Raw genomic sequence first — 17,515 nt, forward strand, 5'->3', positions numbered from 1 at the left:
CTCCCTGCAGCGCTTCTCTCGGTGCGGGGCACAGGCTCCGGGCGCAGGGGCTTCAGCAGTCGTGGCTCCCAGGCTCTAGAGCACAGGCTCGATCGTTGTGGCACCGGGCTTAGTAGCCTCGAGGCATGTGGGATCTTTCCAGGCCAGGGATCCAATTCATGTCTCCTGCACGGGCAGGTTGATTGTTTACCACTGGACCACCAGGAAAAGTACCGGGTTGGCCAAAGGGTCTTTCAGGGTTTTGTGTAACATCGTACATATGAACTTCTTGGCCAGCCCAATATTTCCCTCTGTGCTTTGCTGCTGGACCACCGCCTTGGAGTCACTCCTGGGCCCACATCCTGAGGTTCTCCTGGAGCCTCACCAACTCAGTTGGTTTGGCTGAGACCTGCCAGGCCACTCCAGACCTGGGTCTTCAGAACTAAACACACGCCTCACCCACTTTAAAGAGCCAGCAAGAATAAGCACAGAAGCAGCACCCACAAGCAGGCCGGCAGTCACCAGCTCAGGACTGAGTATCACAGCTGCACCCACGGCGGGGAAGAGCACCACAGGGGCGGAGCGTGGCCAGGCGGGCTTGTGAGCCGCACAGACCCGGCAGAAGGGAGGAAGGGAAGGTTTTCCTGCTATTCCTGATGCCAGGCCTGGGGTCAAGTGAACAGAACTTATCCCTTCTCAGTGGAGAAGCCGGGTGCCAGCCACACATGGATGTTTGCTGGTATCTCAATGTTCCGTGCAGCTTCCCCCTGGCTCAGTGGAGCCTAAGAGAGGAAAGAAATGGGGAGGAACCAGAGAGCACGCAGTGCTGCACCCTAAAGGGGAGGCAGCTTGCGGAGCGCTCTCTCCCGGCTGCTGTTTCCAAGTCAGAGTATAGCAGGGGTGGGGGAAGGCGGGTACGATTGGCTCCTGGAGGTCTGACCTCATGGTCCTGCCTGTGACGGTGACGGTCACATGCCAAGCAGATGCGCGCGCATCAACACTCCCCGATGAACTCAGCAAGACACGCAGGCTGTTATCCACTAGTCAGCTCTTAGCTGCTTTTCCAGAAGATGTGCTCCTTCCGAAGGACCTGTTCTCCAGGGGCCCACCTTTAGTGGCCCTGTTGCTGTAAGGACCAGGCTCCACCCACCATACTCCACAGCACACATGTGGATGTAGAGGGATGGTGAGAAGGCTGCAGAAAGTTCTCTGTGTAGAGCTAACTGGCACTGGCATTTAACCAGCAACCCAAGCCACCTTGCGCCCACCGTGGTTCAAGAAGCCCAGCTCCTGAGACTGTTACCCAGCACTGGACACGCGGAGACCAAACATTGAGGGAAACGAGTCAGTTACCTTCATGGAGCCCATAGCTTGGAAAGTCACAGCGAGTCTGGAAGGGGTCAGCGCCGCCAGCATCGCATTGAATCTCGCACTCTTGTCCTTAATGGGGGAGTGGTACTGCCCATCTGGAGCCACGGAACCGAACCTGCGGTCGGGGGGTGGGTGGAAAGGAGAGGTGTGGTGAGCGTAGGAGGAGGACATCGAGCCTGGAAATGAAGGCAGGTGGCTCCCACAGGCACATGCAGGGAAGTCACGCAGGGCTCCCCGTCCTGCAACCTCCCTCCCAAGACAGCAGCGTGAGTGGCAGGACAAGCGCCTCCCCAGGAGACGCTGAGAGAGGCTGAGTCACGGAAAGTAAGAGCCGATATCCTGCCACTACCATCTGCGCCTCGGTGGTGCCCCAGACAGAGAGAGGCATGAGGACTGCCATCATTAACCCAACTCTGGAGCCTGGCCGTCCATCCACAATACTCCGTAAACCTCATCCTTTTAAACTGTTCAATGGTCTTTAGTATATTCACAAAGTTGTACAACCATGACTACTATTTGGTTCCTAAACACCTCATCGCCCCAAAAGAAACCCCATGCCATTAGCACCCACATCCCAGATTCCCTACCCTTGAGGGCCTGGCGGCTCTTCACCTATTCTCTAACTCTCTGGATCTGTCAATTCTGGACATTTCACATAAACAGTGTCACACAAAGTGTGCTCTTTGTGTCTGGCTTCTTTCACCTGACACACTTTTTTCAAGGTTCGCACGTGTCTTCACATGGATCGGTGGTTGTTGTTCAGTCACCAGATGAGTAACAGATCTGGGTCTGACTCTGTGGCCCCATGGACCGCAGCCTCCAGGCCTCTCTCTTGCTCCCCATCTCCTGCAGTTTGCCTGACTATCAGTGGTTCATTCCTTTTAAGGCCAAATGATATTCCATTGTATGGGTATACCTTAGGTTGCTTATCCATTCATCAGTTGATGGATATTTCTGTTGTTACCACTCTTTGGGCTGTTATGAATAACTGTTATGAACATCTGTATACAAGTTCTTTTGTGGATATATTTTCAGTTCTCTTGTGGACAGTGTTTTCATACAGACCAAGCAGTAGAATTGGTAAGTGCCATGAAGACGTTAACTTTTGAAATTGTACTTATTTATTTATTTTTGGCTGCCCTGGGTCTTCACCGCTACACGCAGGCTTCCTGTAGTTGCGATGGGCGGGCTCCTCTCTGGTTGTGGCGCACAGGCTTCTCACCGCAGTGGCTCCTCCTGTTGCAGAGCACAGGGTCGAGAGCGAGGGTTCAGCAGTTGTGGCACATGGGCTCCGTTGGCCCGTGGCATGTGGGATCTTCCCGGACCAAGGATTGAACCCGCGTCCCCCGAATTGGCAGGCGGATTCTTTACCACTGGGCTACCGGGAAGTCTGACTTTAAACTTTTGAAGAGCTGACAAGCTCTTTTCCCAATTGACAACACCGGTTTACATCCCCACCAGCAATAGATGAGGGCTCGAGTTTCTCTAAATCTTTGCCAACACTTGTTACCATCTGTCTCTTTTATTATAGCCATGAAGTGAGTACAAAATGGTACTTCACTGTGGTTTTTTAATTGGCATTTCCTTGCTGACATTGATGTTGAACATCATTACATGTACTCATTAGCCATCTTCTGTATCTTCTTTGGATAAATGTCCATTCCTATTTTTGCCCTTTTTTTTGTTGGGTCATTTGTCTTTTTATAGTTGAGCGTAATATGGTTCCTTTTATAGTCTGGATATTAGGTTCTTATATATGATTCACAAATATTTCCTCCCATTCTGTGGATGTCTTTTCACTTTCTTCATTGTGTCCTTTGCTGCACAAGTTTTTCAAATTTGGATGAAGTCCAGGGTATCTATTTTTGCTTTGGTTCTTTGTGCTTTTGCTGTCAGATCTCATAAATCATTGCCTAAACAAGGTCACAAAGATTTACACCTATGTTTTCTCATGAGTTTTATGGGTTTAGCTCCTATATTTAGAGCTGTGATCCATCTTCTGTTAATTTTTGTACATCGTATGCGATAAAGGTCCAAGTTCATATATTTGCATATGGATATCCAGTTGTTCCAGCACCATTTGTTGAGAAGACCTTTCTTTCCCCATTAAATTATCTTGTCACCCTTGCTGAATATCAACTGACCATAAACACTAGAATTTATCTCTAGATCCTCTATTCTGTTCCATTCTCCATCCATCTAGCCTTATGCCAACACCACAGTGACTGGACAGCTATAGGTTTGTAGTGATTTTTCAAATCAAGAATGGGAGTCCTCCTGCTCTGTTTTCCATTATCCAGATTATTTCGGCCACTCTGAGTGTCTTGCATCTCCATCTGAATTTTAGAACCAGCTTCTCCATTCCTTCAAAAAAAAAGCAGCTGAAGTTTTGATAAGGATTTCACTGAATCTGTACATCTATTTACAAGCCCATTTTTGATCAAGTGATAAACCAACACCCCCAAGTGTGTTGCCTCTGCTGTTTTGTAGTATTTAGGGGACTATACCAATGGAATAGTTTTCAATCAAATCTTACCAAAGAATATTCTATACACTCATACCTTCTACAGACCTTGGAGCCCCCTATCATTTTTCTTTCTGATTGAATGTGACTTTCTAATCTCGACTGCATTGGATAAATGCTAAACCAGTTGGTTGAGGTTCTGATAGAGGACTGTCCAATCCACTAAGATTCCATTTGGGTGAGTAAGAGAGAAGGCATGCCACATCTACAGCTTCTCTTGCCTCTTCCCCATCTCTGAGAGTGGAGTGATGTTGGTAAGTGACAGGAAGCATGCAGGGAAGGCTGGTGGTCCTCAGATCTGCTGGCATGGGCACTGGTTGTTTCTGAGGGGCCTGGGGGCTTCATCACCTGCTGGGATACCTACAGAATGCTTTTGCTGCCCACATTTTGTGCGTGTGTGCTGAGTCACTCAGTCGTGTCCATCTCTTTATAATCCCAGGGACTGTGTCCCGCCAGGCTCCTCTGTCCATGGGATTCTCCAGGCAAGAATACTGCAGTGGGTTGCCACTTCCTCCTCCAGGGGATCCTCTTCACCCAGGGATTGATCGGGTCACATGTGGTGCAGGCATATTCTTTACTGTCTGAGATACAAGGGAAGCCCCTGTTTCCATTTTATTTCCTACCAATTCACAAGGGGAAAAAAGTTAACAAACAGAATTTGGTTCATTTTAAGTTTGTTTCGCCCATTAGTTTATTTAAACTTTTTATATCTATGACGTATATTTGCTGGCAAGAACTCGAAGGCAACAGAAAAGAGTAAAATGTTCAAGGAAAATCTATAGGAAAGCATGGAGCAAGACTGATGGCTTGCCTTTTCACAGATTTAAGTATCACTGTAGTTCAGGATTTTTATTGGATTCATGAAAAGATGCTGAGAAAAGTAAAAGTAATTGGTGTTTCTCAGCCTGCATTAAGGAGAAGGCAATGGCACCCCACTCCAGTACTCTTGCCTGGAAAATCCCATGGATGGAGGAGCCTGGAAGGCTGCAGTCCATGGGGTCGAGAAGAGTCGGACACGACTGAGCGACTTCACTTTCACTTTTCACTTTCATGCATTGGAGGAGGAAATGGCACCCCACTCCAGTGTTCTTGCCTGGAGAATCCCAGGGACGGGGGAGCCTGTTGAGCTGCCGTCTATGGGGTCGCACAGAGTCGGACACGACTGAAGCGACTTAGCAGCAGCAGCCTGCATAAGCACTGTGAACTCCTGGGCTCCACACCTGGAATGCATCTGTGGAAGTGCATTCACCTCACTGGAATGCACCTTGATCTCACTGAGGGATGCTGGGAAATGACACTAAACACTTGTGACACTGGGCTTCCCTGGTGGCTCAGTGGTAAAAAATCTGCCTGCCAAGCAGGAGATGTGAGTGCAATCCCTGGGTCAAGAAGAAGCCCTGGAGAAGGAAATGGCAACCCACTCCAGTATTCTTGTGTGGAAAATCCCATGGATAGAGGATCCTGACAGGATACAGTCCATGGGGCCCCAAAAGAACTGGATACAACTTAGCAACTAAACAACAACCTAAGACATTATTCACCCAATCAGTTCAGTTCAGTTCAGTTGCTCAGTCGTGTCTGACTCTTTGCGACCCCATGAACTGCAGCACGCCAGGCCTCCCTGTCTATCACCAACTCCCAGAGTCTACCCAAACCCATGTCCATCGAGTCGGTGATGCCATCCAATCATCTCATCCTCTGTCATCCCCTTCTCCTCCTGCCCTCAATCTTTCCCAGCATCAGGGTCTTTTCCAATGAGTCAGCTCCTCGCATCAGGTGGCCAAAGTATTGGAGTTTCAGCTTCAACATCAGTCCTTCCAATGAACACCCTGGATGGATCTCCTTTACGATGGACTGGTTGGATCTTCTTGCAGTCCAAGGGACTCTCAAGAGTCTTCTCCAACACCACAGTTCAAAAGCATCAATTCTTTGGCAGTCAGCTTTCTTTATAGTCCAATTCTCACATCCATATATGACCACTGGAAAAACCACAGCCTTGACTAGACGGACCTTTGTTGACAAAGTAACGTCTCTGCTTTTTAATACGCTGTCTAGGGTGGTCATAACTTTCCTTCCAAGGAGTAAGTGTCTTTTCATTTCATGGCTGCAATCACCATCTGCAGTGATTTGGAGCCAAAAAAAAATAAAGTCAGCCACTGTTTCCACTGTTTCCCCATCTATTTCCCATGAAGTGATGGGACCAGATGCCATGATCTTCGTTTTCTGAACGTTGAGCTTTAAGCCAACTTTTTCACTCTCCTCTTTCACTGTCATCAAGAGGGTCTTTAGTTCTTCTTCACTTTCTGCCATGAGGGTGGTGTCATCTGCATATCTGAGGTTATTGATATTTCTCCCAGCAATCTTGATTCCAGCTTGTGCTTCTTCCGGCCCAGCATTTCTCATGATGTACTCTGCACATAAGTTAAATAAGTAGGGTGACAATATACAGCCTTGACATACTCCTTTTCCTATTTGGAACCGGTCTGTTGTTCCATGTCCAGTTCTAACTGTTGCTTCCTGACCTGCATATAGGTTTCTCAAGAGGCAGGTCAGGTGGTCTGGTATTCCCATCTCTTTCAGAATTTTCCACAGTACTGGTTATAATAGCCTCCAAAGCTGAAAGAGGGTACCTTATCTCCTGCCATCCACAAAGGAGGCAATAACACTGTTTTATGATAACCAAAAAAAAAAAAAAAAAAATTTAAGGGAAATAACCTAAATACCCAACAATAAGGGACTGATTATATAACTTACAGATAACTTATTTAACAGCTTATGATGGCAATATTAAAAATGATAATGCCTATGTGTGTTTCAGGCTTCCCTGGTGGCTCAGACAGTAAAGAATCTGTCCACAATGCAAGAGACCCAGGTTCTATCCCTGGGTCGGGAAGATCCCCTGAAGAAGGAAATAGCAACCCACTCCAGTATCCTTGCCTGGAGAATTCCATGGACAGAGGAGCCTGACAGGCTACAGTCTATGGGGGTCTCAAAGAATCAGACGCAACTGAGCAACTAACATTTTATATGTGTATTTATTGTTGCATAGAAACTTTGGACATATTTTGTTAAACAGAAACTACAAGTTATAAAAAAATAGAATTTCTAAGTGGATCTCATTCAGTAAAAATCAAACATCTCTCTCTCTCTCTTTAGTATCTACTCATAGAGAAAAGTCTAAAATGTTAAACACGAAAGTGTAATAAACATTGTGGCTAGATGATCAAACCAGTCAATTCTAAAGGAAATCAACTCTGAATATTCAGTGCAAGGACGGATACTGAAGCTGAAGCTCCAATACTCTGGCCACCTGATGCAAAGAGCTGACTCACTGGAAAAGACCCTGATGCTGGGAAAGACTGAAGACAGGAGGAAAAGGGGATGACCGATGAAATGGTTGGATGGCATCATTGACTCAATGGGCATGAGTTTGCACAAACTCCTGGAGATAGTGAAGGAGGGTGAAACCTGGCGTCCTGTAGTCCATGGAGCTGCAAAGAGTTGGACACAACTTAGCGACTGAACAACAACAACAAAGGTGATAGTATTGGGGATAATTTTAGATTTTCTTTTATTTGTTTATCCACCTTTCCTGATTAGTAAAACTGTAAACGTGGTTATAAGAAGACAGCTGGACGTAAAGCCCATGAGACCTAGGAACCAGGCCTGGGAGGCAAAGAGCTCACAGCTGCAGCAAGTCTGAGTTAAGGAGGCAGCTACTCACTTATCCAGCAGGTTCTCCCTTGGTATCCGAACACTGTCAAATCTCAGAATCCCGTTATCCACACCATGTAGACCTAGAGAGAACAGACAGGAAATGGAGCTGCAGGTGGGACAAGCTCATGAGCATCAGAAATACTGTCCCATGGGACTTCCCTGGTGGCCCTGTGGCTAAGAGTCTGCACGCCCAATGCAGAAGGCTCGGGTTTGATCCCTGGTCAGAGAACTAGATCCAGCATGCCACAACTAAGGGTTTGCGTGTTGCTTTTGTTGTTCAGTGAAGAAGTTGTGTCCGACTCTTCGCGACCCCGTGGACTGCAGCATGCAGGCTTCCCTGTCCTCCAGTATCTCCTGGAGTTTGCTCAAGTAGAGGTTGTATGCTACAGCTAAAAGAGCCCCACATGCTGTAACTAAGGCCTGCTGCAGCCAAATATAGAAACACATTTCTAAAAAAAATATACACCAAGACATTTTTTTAAATAGTTATACCATCGCTGCCACTTTCTAGGTTGGACATCACTGAAACGCAAGCCCTTCTTTCACTTCCAGAATCGTGGCTGCTTTCTTATCTGGGGTGAAGATGCCATCTGCTTGTTTCCACGCAGCGCGGTGCCTGTCTCTCCAGCTGCCTCCTCGCTAATGAAAACGGAGGAGGAAGTGCTGGGCCTTCTAGGGCTCAGCCGGGGCCACAGCTGTCTGCCTGGGAAGTTGCTGAGGCTGGAAAAGGGGAGAATTCCAGGCAGCCGAGAGAACGTTTGACTAAACATACAGAAGCAGCAAAGCTCATTCAGCCCCGCCAGTGACCCCAAACTCAATTTCTCCTCCTTCCCAATGCTTCCTCCTCCAAACACAGGGTGAATTTGCAATAGCAAAGGCCTAAAAGGCACTGGGAAACGGCCAGAGGGTCAGCAGCGGGTGGGTAGAATGGCCCCTTCAAAACCAGTCTATTCTGCCTTCACTGCTTTGGTGAGTTAGGCTAGACTCAGGTGGGGAAAAGTGGAAACAAGTGACAGATTTCGTTTTCTGGGGCTCCAAAATCACTGTAGACAGTGATGCAGCCATGAAATTAAAAGATGCTTGCTCCTTGGAAGAAAAGCTATGATAAATCTAGACAGTATATTAAAAAGTAGAGACATCACTTTGCCAACAAAGGTCCATAGAGTCAAAGCTATGGTTTTTCCAGTAGTCATGAACAGATGTGAAAGTTGAACCATAAAGATGGCTAAGTGCTGAAAAACTGATACTTTTGAACTGCAGTGCTTGAGAAGATTCTTGAGAGTTCCTTGGATTGCAAGGTCAAACCAGTCAATCCTAAAGGAAATCAATCCTGAATATTCATTGGAAGGACTGATGCTGAAGCTGAAGCTACAGTACTTTGACCACCTGATGGGAAGCGCTGATTCTTTGGAAAAGATACTGTGCTGGGAAAGATTGAGGGCAGGGAGAGAAGGAGGCAATAGAGGATGAGATGGTTGGATGGCATCACTGATTCAATGGACATGAGTGTGAATAAACTGCGGGAGATAGTGAAGGACAGGGAAGCCTGGTGTGCTACAGTTCACGGGGTCACAGAGAGTAGAACATGACTTAGAGACTGAACACCAAGAGCTGGTAGGGTCGGGTGGGGAGGAGGCAGGAAGTACAAAGGAGGGTGGAAGAAGGGTCACCCGCGAACTCACCTTCTTTATGCATCATATCAACCACCGTCACTCCTGGGTACAAGCTTCCATTTTCATCTCGGACAGGAACGATGAAGCAGTGGGGCCCTAAGGACGGTGAAAAGACACTTTACTAAAGGCTCTAAAGATGTGAGCAAGGCTTTCCTAATTTCCAGTGTGCAATTATGTTGATTCTGAAACTCATCCTGTTGTATGACTGTGCACTGCCCATAACAGTGTATAATGTTGAAGGTAATGATAAATTGTTTCATCATGTATATTTAGGAGACCAAGTGCTGAATTTTTTAAAAGGCAAATAACTCAATTTCTTATGTAGCTGTGCCACACTGCATGTGGGATCTTAGTACCCCGATCTGCAGTGGAAGCACAGAGTCTTAACCACTGGACTGACAGGGGAAAGTTCCAGTGTGAATTTTTTACAAGATAAAAACAGCCCTTGGAAGGGGGAAGGATTCTGTGTAAAGCAGTCATGGGAGAACAGTACTAATAAAGAGAAACAGCCTAGGTTTCTGTGTCGGTGACAAACCTTGAGATCTTCCATTTATGATGAGCTGGGCAAAGACTGCTGCATAATTCCCGTACATCGCATTTCCAATGTACATCTTCTCAGCATTTTCACACGGTGTGTCAATGACAAATTCCTGCACAGAAACACCAAAGCAACAGAGTTTTCTTCCTTACGGTTCCTTTCAACCCCTGGGCTCAGTGCAACGAACACCGTGAAACAGATTCACGTTGCATAGCTGCGCCCACTTAGGTGACCTCAAGAAAAGGCGTAGGTGACCCAAAGTCGTTTAGTCCACCCTCACGTTCCTTCCCTTCTTGCTGGCTGCTCTTCTGTGTAAGGTTGGACTGGCACGTGCCGCATTCGTCCAAGCCTGTGGCTTAAACGTACGAATCCTTCAGTGAGCTTCTTTCTCTAGAGGCTACTCCACACTGAGCTTTTGACTTTTAAATAGCCCAGCACCCAGACCCCTAACAGCCCTGGTGATCTGTATTCAGTTCTCACCTCAGCCCTCGCTCCCAAACACTCCACCTGCAGGTTTCATAAGAAACGATGGAGTACCCAGCGATCTGGGGCCCAGTTCGATGAGCCCATGTCTGTGTATTTCCTCTACTGGACATTGTCCCTCCTGGACCAATGGCATGGTTCCTCAGGTCCTCCACTGATCCCTGGGCCTCAGACATTCCTGCATCTAAGGTATGAGTCCATTGTTTGAACAACAACTAACTAACCAAAGGTTAAACACGTTGGTGCATGTGTGCTAAGTCACTTTAGTCGTGTCCACCTCTTTGCAACCCTATGGACTTAGCCCGTCAGTCTCCTCTGTCCATGGGATTCTCCAGGCAAGAATACTGGAGTGGGTTCCCATGCCCTCCACCAGAGCATCCTCCCAACCCAGGCATTGAACCCATATCCCTCACGTCTCCTGCGTTGGCAGCTGGTTTCTTTACCACTAGTGCTACCTGGGAAGCCCTTCAATGTGTACATCTGAACACAAACAAGACTAATAAACAACTGTGACCTAGTCCCGCCATTGCTTAGACTCTCATCCCAGACCATTTTGATTTTTATAAAAAGAAATATCTCATTTAAGCCTTGGGGTGACTGTTTCAAAATCTCTCTTCATTTTCTTGATCAATGAATATAATAATGAAGGTTCCCTCAAAAGCTCATGTGAATAAGCCCTTAAACCAAAAAGCATGTGTCAACAATTCTCCATCTTATAAGGGAATGAATCTTAGAACACAACGTCTAGCCTGTCTCCAAAATATGACCAAGGATTCTAGCTCAAAACAGTCTGAAGTTAACACTGGTCAGGAAAAAGCAGGAGGGAAATAATTAGCTTTTTTGTTTTCAGTCTCTGCTCAAAACTCTGCCTCCTTTTTTCTTCCTCTCCAGGAATCAGAACAGGATCACCATGGAAACACCTCTCTTCCCTTCTTGGTCCTCTCTCATCGGCTTGCTACCTGGGATACCCTTCAGCCTCTTGTTAAGGAGAGACAGACCATAACTGCCAACTCTGCATACTGGGTACCTGGAACAGGTCGAAGAATCCAGGGAGTAGGGGGAAGGAAAGGGGAAGCGGGGTGGGGCATGATGGCAAAAAAAACAGAACTGAAAATTTAATCGAAGCTGACAATATCAAAGATGTGGCTGAACCAAACCAACAAGCTATTGATCATGTAAAGATCATCTCGGATTTCAGATTTTCAAGTATATGGACTGTACTTTTCCCTCTGGCCAAGAAATACAGTCTTGGAGCCCAAGAAAACATTCTCTGACACATGTGCACACAGGGAAACTTTTAACATAGGCAAGGGCTTTTCAGAAACATAAATGGATGAGCTGATCATTTTTAAGTCTCTGGAGGCTGCTGCCCTTGTCTTATCGGGCCAGCCAGGAACTTCTTAAAGAAAGGAGTTTTTATGAGGCTGGTGGGTGCAGTAATACACAACACGTGGTAAGGGGATGCATTAAATAGCACCCCACGGGTGGGAAGGGAGGTAGCAGAGAAAGGCTAACCTGGCAGAAAAGATCTGGTAGTGTGGGGAGGAGACAGGAGGCCATTCGTCCCCATCAACATTTGATCCTCTCTGGGAAAGGAGTTTTGTCACTTCTGGCAAAAACACTTGATTTGGAAAGTCTGCCTCAGCCAAAACGCTGGTGTTTAAAGCTGGATCTAAATAATGCACATCATGTGTGTTGGTTCCTATTATAATTAGTTGTTGAAGACCGACAAAACAGTCAGTCCTATAAACACTCGTGGCTTTGGCCAGAGAGCTCTTAAAGCCTCATTTATTTTTGTGATTTTGCATAAAGTGTAAAACTCTCTCTTACCTCAAAGCCTTCCGTGCCGCTACTCAACCTACCATCCAAAAATAAAAATAAAACAGCCAACCCACAGGAACGAATAACAAAAAAACTGAAGAGATTAAAACTGCTCCAGAGGGAGAGAGAGCTCATTTGATATGCTCTAACATTTGAAAAGGGAAATGAAGGGGAAAACACAGAAACCAACGAAGGGGAAAGCCATTCTTGGCTAATCCAGGCCTCAGGGGCCTGAGTCTATGATACGCTTATTCCCTCCCTCACTCCCCCGGGAGGCAGCAAGTTCACCAGAGTCTTCTCATCATTACGATTTCAACTTTGCAACTCCCCAGCAGAAAGCAGCAGCTGCCAAAGCACACCAGGTAGCTAAATCATTTATGCTGTTTGGGGAAAACAGGGCCAATGCAGGGAAATCATTTTTGTGCAAAAAAAAAATTAATAATTATAAGAGGAAAACAAATAAATAAGAATTGTGGCTGGGTTTTTTTCCCTTAAAGGACAGCAAGGTGACCTCAATACTACAGTTTTGGGAGGAAAAAAAATGGGGCAGGCAGAACCCCATGATGTTTGGTCAATCTGCCCTGTCTGACAGGAAAGCTAAGCTCTTAAGGGCAATCTCCTTGAACGTGAGATTCACTTGTTAACTTCATAGCCATAGTTTCTCCGCCTGAAAAATAAGGACAAACATGTTCCTATAAGATTATAGAACATTTAACACAATGTTGCACTGCAGAGTGCTTGGCCTGGTGCCTAGCACACACGCTGCAGCTTAATTATTACATCTACGGCATTGTTGCTGTAGGAGAATGTGCATGAGTGCTAAATCACTTTAGGCATATACAACTCTTTTCGACCCTATGGATCATAGTCCTGTCAGGCGAGTCCATGGGGATTCTCCAGGCAAGAATACTGGAGTGGGTTGCCATGCCCTCCTCCAGGGGATCTTCCCAACCCAGGGGTCCAACCCGCATTCCTTATGTCTCCTGCACTGGCAGGCAAGTTCTTTACCACTAGCCCCACCTGGGGAGCAGATGAATGTGGTAGTATACTATACAGAGAGAGTTTGAGGCAGAGCCTGGCACAGAGCGAGCATTCAATATGCGACAGTCCTTATTCTGGCCCTAATTGTGACCTTAGACATCACTGACTACTGCAAGAACTAGCATTGGGGCCAGAGACAAGGCAGGACATCTGTCATTCTAAATGTTGACTGCCTCCAGCTAGGGTTCTTGGGTCAGAAAAACCTAGGAACAGAACTCCAGATTCCAAAGGACAACAGCCAAAATGAAGAAAAGGCTGAGTCACCACATGCTCAGGCAAATGGCCACACCCACAGCACATGGCCACACCCACAGCACATGGCCACACCCACAGCACATGGCCACACCCACAGCACAAGGCCACATTCATAGCTTATGGCCACACCCACAACACATGGCCACATTTATAGCTTATGGCCACACAGCTTGCACACTCATTCACACACACATTTCTAGAAAAAAACTGCAAAATGTATTTATCCCTTTCTGGTTTTTAGGAATACCCAATATCAAACAAGAAACTAGAAAGGAGAATGAAATAAGAAGATCGTTGCTTTCTTTATTTGAGGACAGGAAGTAGGAGCTAAAGAGATGGGGGGTAGGATTTATAAAACAGGATTTTTGCTGTTACCCATTCATAGAGAGCTATAGATTTAGAGGGTCTTACCAATATTTTGGAGTTCATCCCATACAATAGGGCTTCCCTGGTGGCTTAGAGGTAAAGAATCTGCCTTCCAAGCAGGAGACACAGGTTTGATCCCTGAGTCAGAAAGATCCCCTAGAGAAGGAAATGGCAGCCCACTCCAGTATCCTTGCCTGGAAAATCCCAGACAGAGGAGCCTCATAGGCTACAGTCCATGGGGCCACAAAAGAGTCAGACATGACTGAGCAACTAAACAACAACCCATGTAATAAAGTCAGATTGTTTTGTCAAATTTTATTTTGGTTGCCTTGTGGATTTTTGTCCATATACAGTTAAAGATGGAGAAGGCAATGGCAACCCACTCCAGTACTCTTGCCTGGAAAATCCCATGGATTGAGGAGCCTGGAAGGCTGCAGTCCATGGGGTCACTAAGAGTCGGACACACTGAGCGACTTCACTTTCACTTTTCACTTTCATGCATTGGAGAAGGAAATGGCAACCCACTCCAGTGTTCTTGCCTGGAAAATCCCATGGACGGAGGAGTCTGGTGGGCTGCCATCTATGGGGTCGCACAGAGTTGGACATGACTGAAGCGACTTAGCAGCAGCAGTTAAAGATACTGCATCATGCTGAGACAGACCTGGGACCTGAGACCCTTTGCTGAAATGCTTGCACCTGTCTACACCTCTCCTCAAACAACAGAGTATATAAAGATACAATACTGGACTAAAAATAACTGTGTGCATGCTCTTTGGGGCAAAATTATAGAGAAAACATACGAAGAGACCAAAAAACCCAACTGCCAATTTTGAAGAGCCTAGAGAAAAAGCAGGGTGTCAAGAGCAAAAACAGGATACTGCACTACCCCCTGCACACAACACCACCTCAGGGGTAGGCAAACCATCTAAGCCATCCCTCTGGCCTGACCCCTTGATACACCCCTATACTCACCCCATGTAAGGGATCGGCTCGCTCCCCACTCAGGGAGTGAGCAAGCAAGAGAACCTGATGCTTGTTCTCACCTCCCCCTGCTGCAGCAGGGGCCCCAGTAGAGCCTTGCCTGAATTTCTTGTCTGGCCTCTGATCAGTTTCTACTGACTGGGGAAGGTCAAGAACCCTGGTTGGTATCAATGCCAGCACCAAGGACTCGGCTCCTGGAAGGAGGTCCAGCACACACAGTGCCCTCCTGCCCCATGGGGTGACGCGCCAACAGAGACCTCTCTTATACCCATGTACCTGCTATAGTTCGGAAGAACCACAAGATGGTGGAGGTCCTGTTCCCACCAAGTTTCCCCAAAGCATTAAGTTAATAAGTGCACCTCAAACGTCTCAGCAGTGTCCTCCCAAGGCAGGTGCTGTGCAAGTGTTGGCATCAGACTCAGGGAGGCTGAGCATACATCCACCTCCACTAAAACTCAGACACTTCCGAATCCGAGCACCTGGCTCGGATCTGGTCAGATCTGGCTAGAGAGCGCACACAGTGTGGGTGAACACGGTCTCAGGAGGAAGCGGAGGAGGGTCGGCTGGGTTCAAGTCTTCTGCCCACAGAACTGCAGAACCACAGGAAGAATCCTCACCTGTGCGGAGAAGTCAAAGGTGGCTTCGGTCTGGATCGCTCTGACGTTGCTCCCGTGGCCCCTCTCGGTCATTGCAAACATCCCCGTGTATTTCTGCTCCTGGAATTGACCGGGTATTAGAAGGGAATCAGCTAATCAAATGGCTGCTCTAACTGCCGACCTCTCAGATCATTATCTCAGAGGACAGGATGGCTGGATGGCATCACTGACTCAATGGACATGAGTTTGAGCAAACTCCATGAGATGGTGAAGGACAGGGAAGCCTGGCATGCTGCAGTCCATGGAGTTACAAAGAGTTGGACAGGACTGAGCAACTCAACAATTGAACAACAGATCATTAAGAACATCAGCGAGAGAGGGAGTAGTGAGTTGGAGTTGGAGATATTATAAAAATTCAGTCTGGTGACACTAGGGTGATAACAATATGACAGACCTGTGCGATCTAAAAAAGGGAGCCTTAGGATTCTCATTTCAAACAAAGCTCTGGATGACGCTAATTCTATATTTTATTTTCTTTTTCTGCAAACACACACCCCCCTAACTATTGTGACATTTTGCTACCCACTCCAGTATTCTGGTCTGGAGAATTCCATGGACTGTATAGTCCACGGGTCAGAAAGAGTAGGACACGACTGAGCGACTTTCATTTTCATTTTCATAGAAACTATCTAGGGTGGTCCATGCCATACCTGGAGAGGCTGAAGCCACTGAGTTACGTGTGCTGGGCCTCCAAGATTTCTGATGGCCCCACCGAAGAGCCAGTAAATTATTCCACACTGGAAACAAGCACAGTACAGATCATTGTTAGAAACAGTCAACAACTTAATGACGACCGAACCCCCTGGGCAAAAGCATTCAAGGAACACCGATCAGCTCATCAAGCTCTACCTTCGCTCCACAAGCAGCAAGGCATCCACGCCCTCCCCTTCTCGGCCTGTCCAGCCCCAGTCTCCCTGGGCAGGCACGGCTCTCGGTTCCCCTTTGTGCAGAGGTCACCCCAGCAGCACAGCCCGTCCATCCCCTATCCTCAGAGAAGCCTGGTTCACCCCATCACTCTGCCTTGTCTGAAAAAAGGGAAAGTGTTAGCTACTCAGTCATGTCTAACTCTTGGTAACCCTACAGACTGTAGGGTCCGTGGATTCTGTCCTCTGTCCATGGGACTCTCCGGGCAAGAATACTGATGCCTTCCTCCAGGGGATCTTCCCGACCCAGGGAACATAGCCCAGGTCTCCCTCACTGCAGGCAGATTCTCTACCATCTGAACCACCAGGAAAGCCCCTGCCTTGTCCGCTCAGGGTTTAATTTGGTGCCTTGTAGGTCAAAGATATGCAACAGTCTTTGTGCACTGATCCCAGGTGCTGACTGCAGCCTGGAGAGTCCACGAAAACAGTCTGCAAACAGGAAGGTGGATGGAAGAGGTCAGGCTACAGCATGAGCAGGCACTGGGCTCAGGTGAGGCAGGCCAGACTCACCCCAGCTCAGTGCCCCGCCAGCTGTGGGACCCTGCACAACGACACAATGCCTGAGTTTCCGCATCTGACAAATGCACTGGATGGTGAGCCCCCACCTACTGTGCCTCCCGCCTTCCAGGGTCTGAGCGCCACACACTCACTGCCTATCACCACCATCCCAGGAGGAAAACACAATTCCCCTCACTTGATAATTGGCAATTCCCCTCACCAGGCTTCCCTGGTGGCCAGGCAGTTAAGACTCCTCCTGCAATGCTGGAGACCCAGGTTCAATCCCTGAGTCTTGAAGATCCCCTGGAGAGGGGAATGGCTACCTACTCCAGCATTCTTGCCTGGAGAATTCCATGGACAGAGGAGCCTGGCGGGCTACAGTCCATGGAATAGCAAAGAGTCAGACATGATGAAGCAACTGACTCTTTCACCTCCACTTCCTCACTTGACAGATGAGGACAGTGAGGTTCAGGAGAAGGAAGTGACCTGTCCATGGCTGCACCTGAGGAAGCACGTGGGGCTGGGGTTCCAGTCCAAGCTGCCTGACACCTAACAGCCCTTCGTAGCAAGGTTCAGTGAGAGGCAACTGCCAAGCACTTTGGTCAAGAGGAGGAGAAAGAAGAAAAGGAAGGGTGGCTTGAGCAGGGCCGTTTGATGGGAGCAGGGGACTGACTGCAAAGACAGAAGAG

At 47.5% G+C, this 17,515-nt stretch overlaps 1 protein-coding gene across 1 annotated transcript in view; it reads right to left on the reverse strand.

Annotated features, from left to right (window-relative positions):
• Positions 1 to 17,515, reverse strand: part of ACOXL (acyl-CoA oxidase like) — a 335,830-nt gene that overhangs the window by 268,669 nt on the left and 49,646 nt on the right. The window contains exons 4-9 of the mRNA XM_055539295.1: positions 16,056 to 16,142; positions 15,367 to 15,465; positions 9,800 to 9,914; positions 9,274 to 9,360; positions 7,599 to 7,671; positions 1,333 to 1,465 (exon numbers count right to left, since the gene is read on the reverse strand). Coding sequence (XP_055395270.1) covers positions 1,333 to 1,465; positions 7,599 to 7,671; positions 9,274 to 9,360; positions 9,800 to 9,914; positions 15,367 to 15,465; positions 16,056 to 16,142 — 594 coding nt within the window. The remainder of the gene's footprint in view (positions 1 to 1,332; positions 1,466 to 7,598; positions 7,672 to 9,273; positions 9,361 to 9,799; positions 9,915 to 15,366; positions 15,466 to 16,055; positions 16,143 to 17,515) is intronic.

This window comes from Bubalus kerabau, chromosome 11 (assembly GCF_029407905.1).
Source record: "Bubalus kerabau isolate K-KA32 ecotype Philippines breed swamp buffalo chromosome 11, PCC_UOA_SB_1v2, whole genome shotgun sequence".
In the NCBI taxonomy this organism is placed as follows: Eukaryota; Metazoa; Chordata; class Mammalia; order Artiodactyla; family Bovidae; genus Bubalus; species Bubalus kerabau.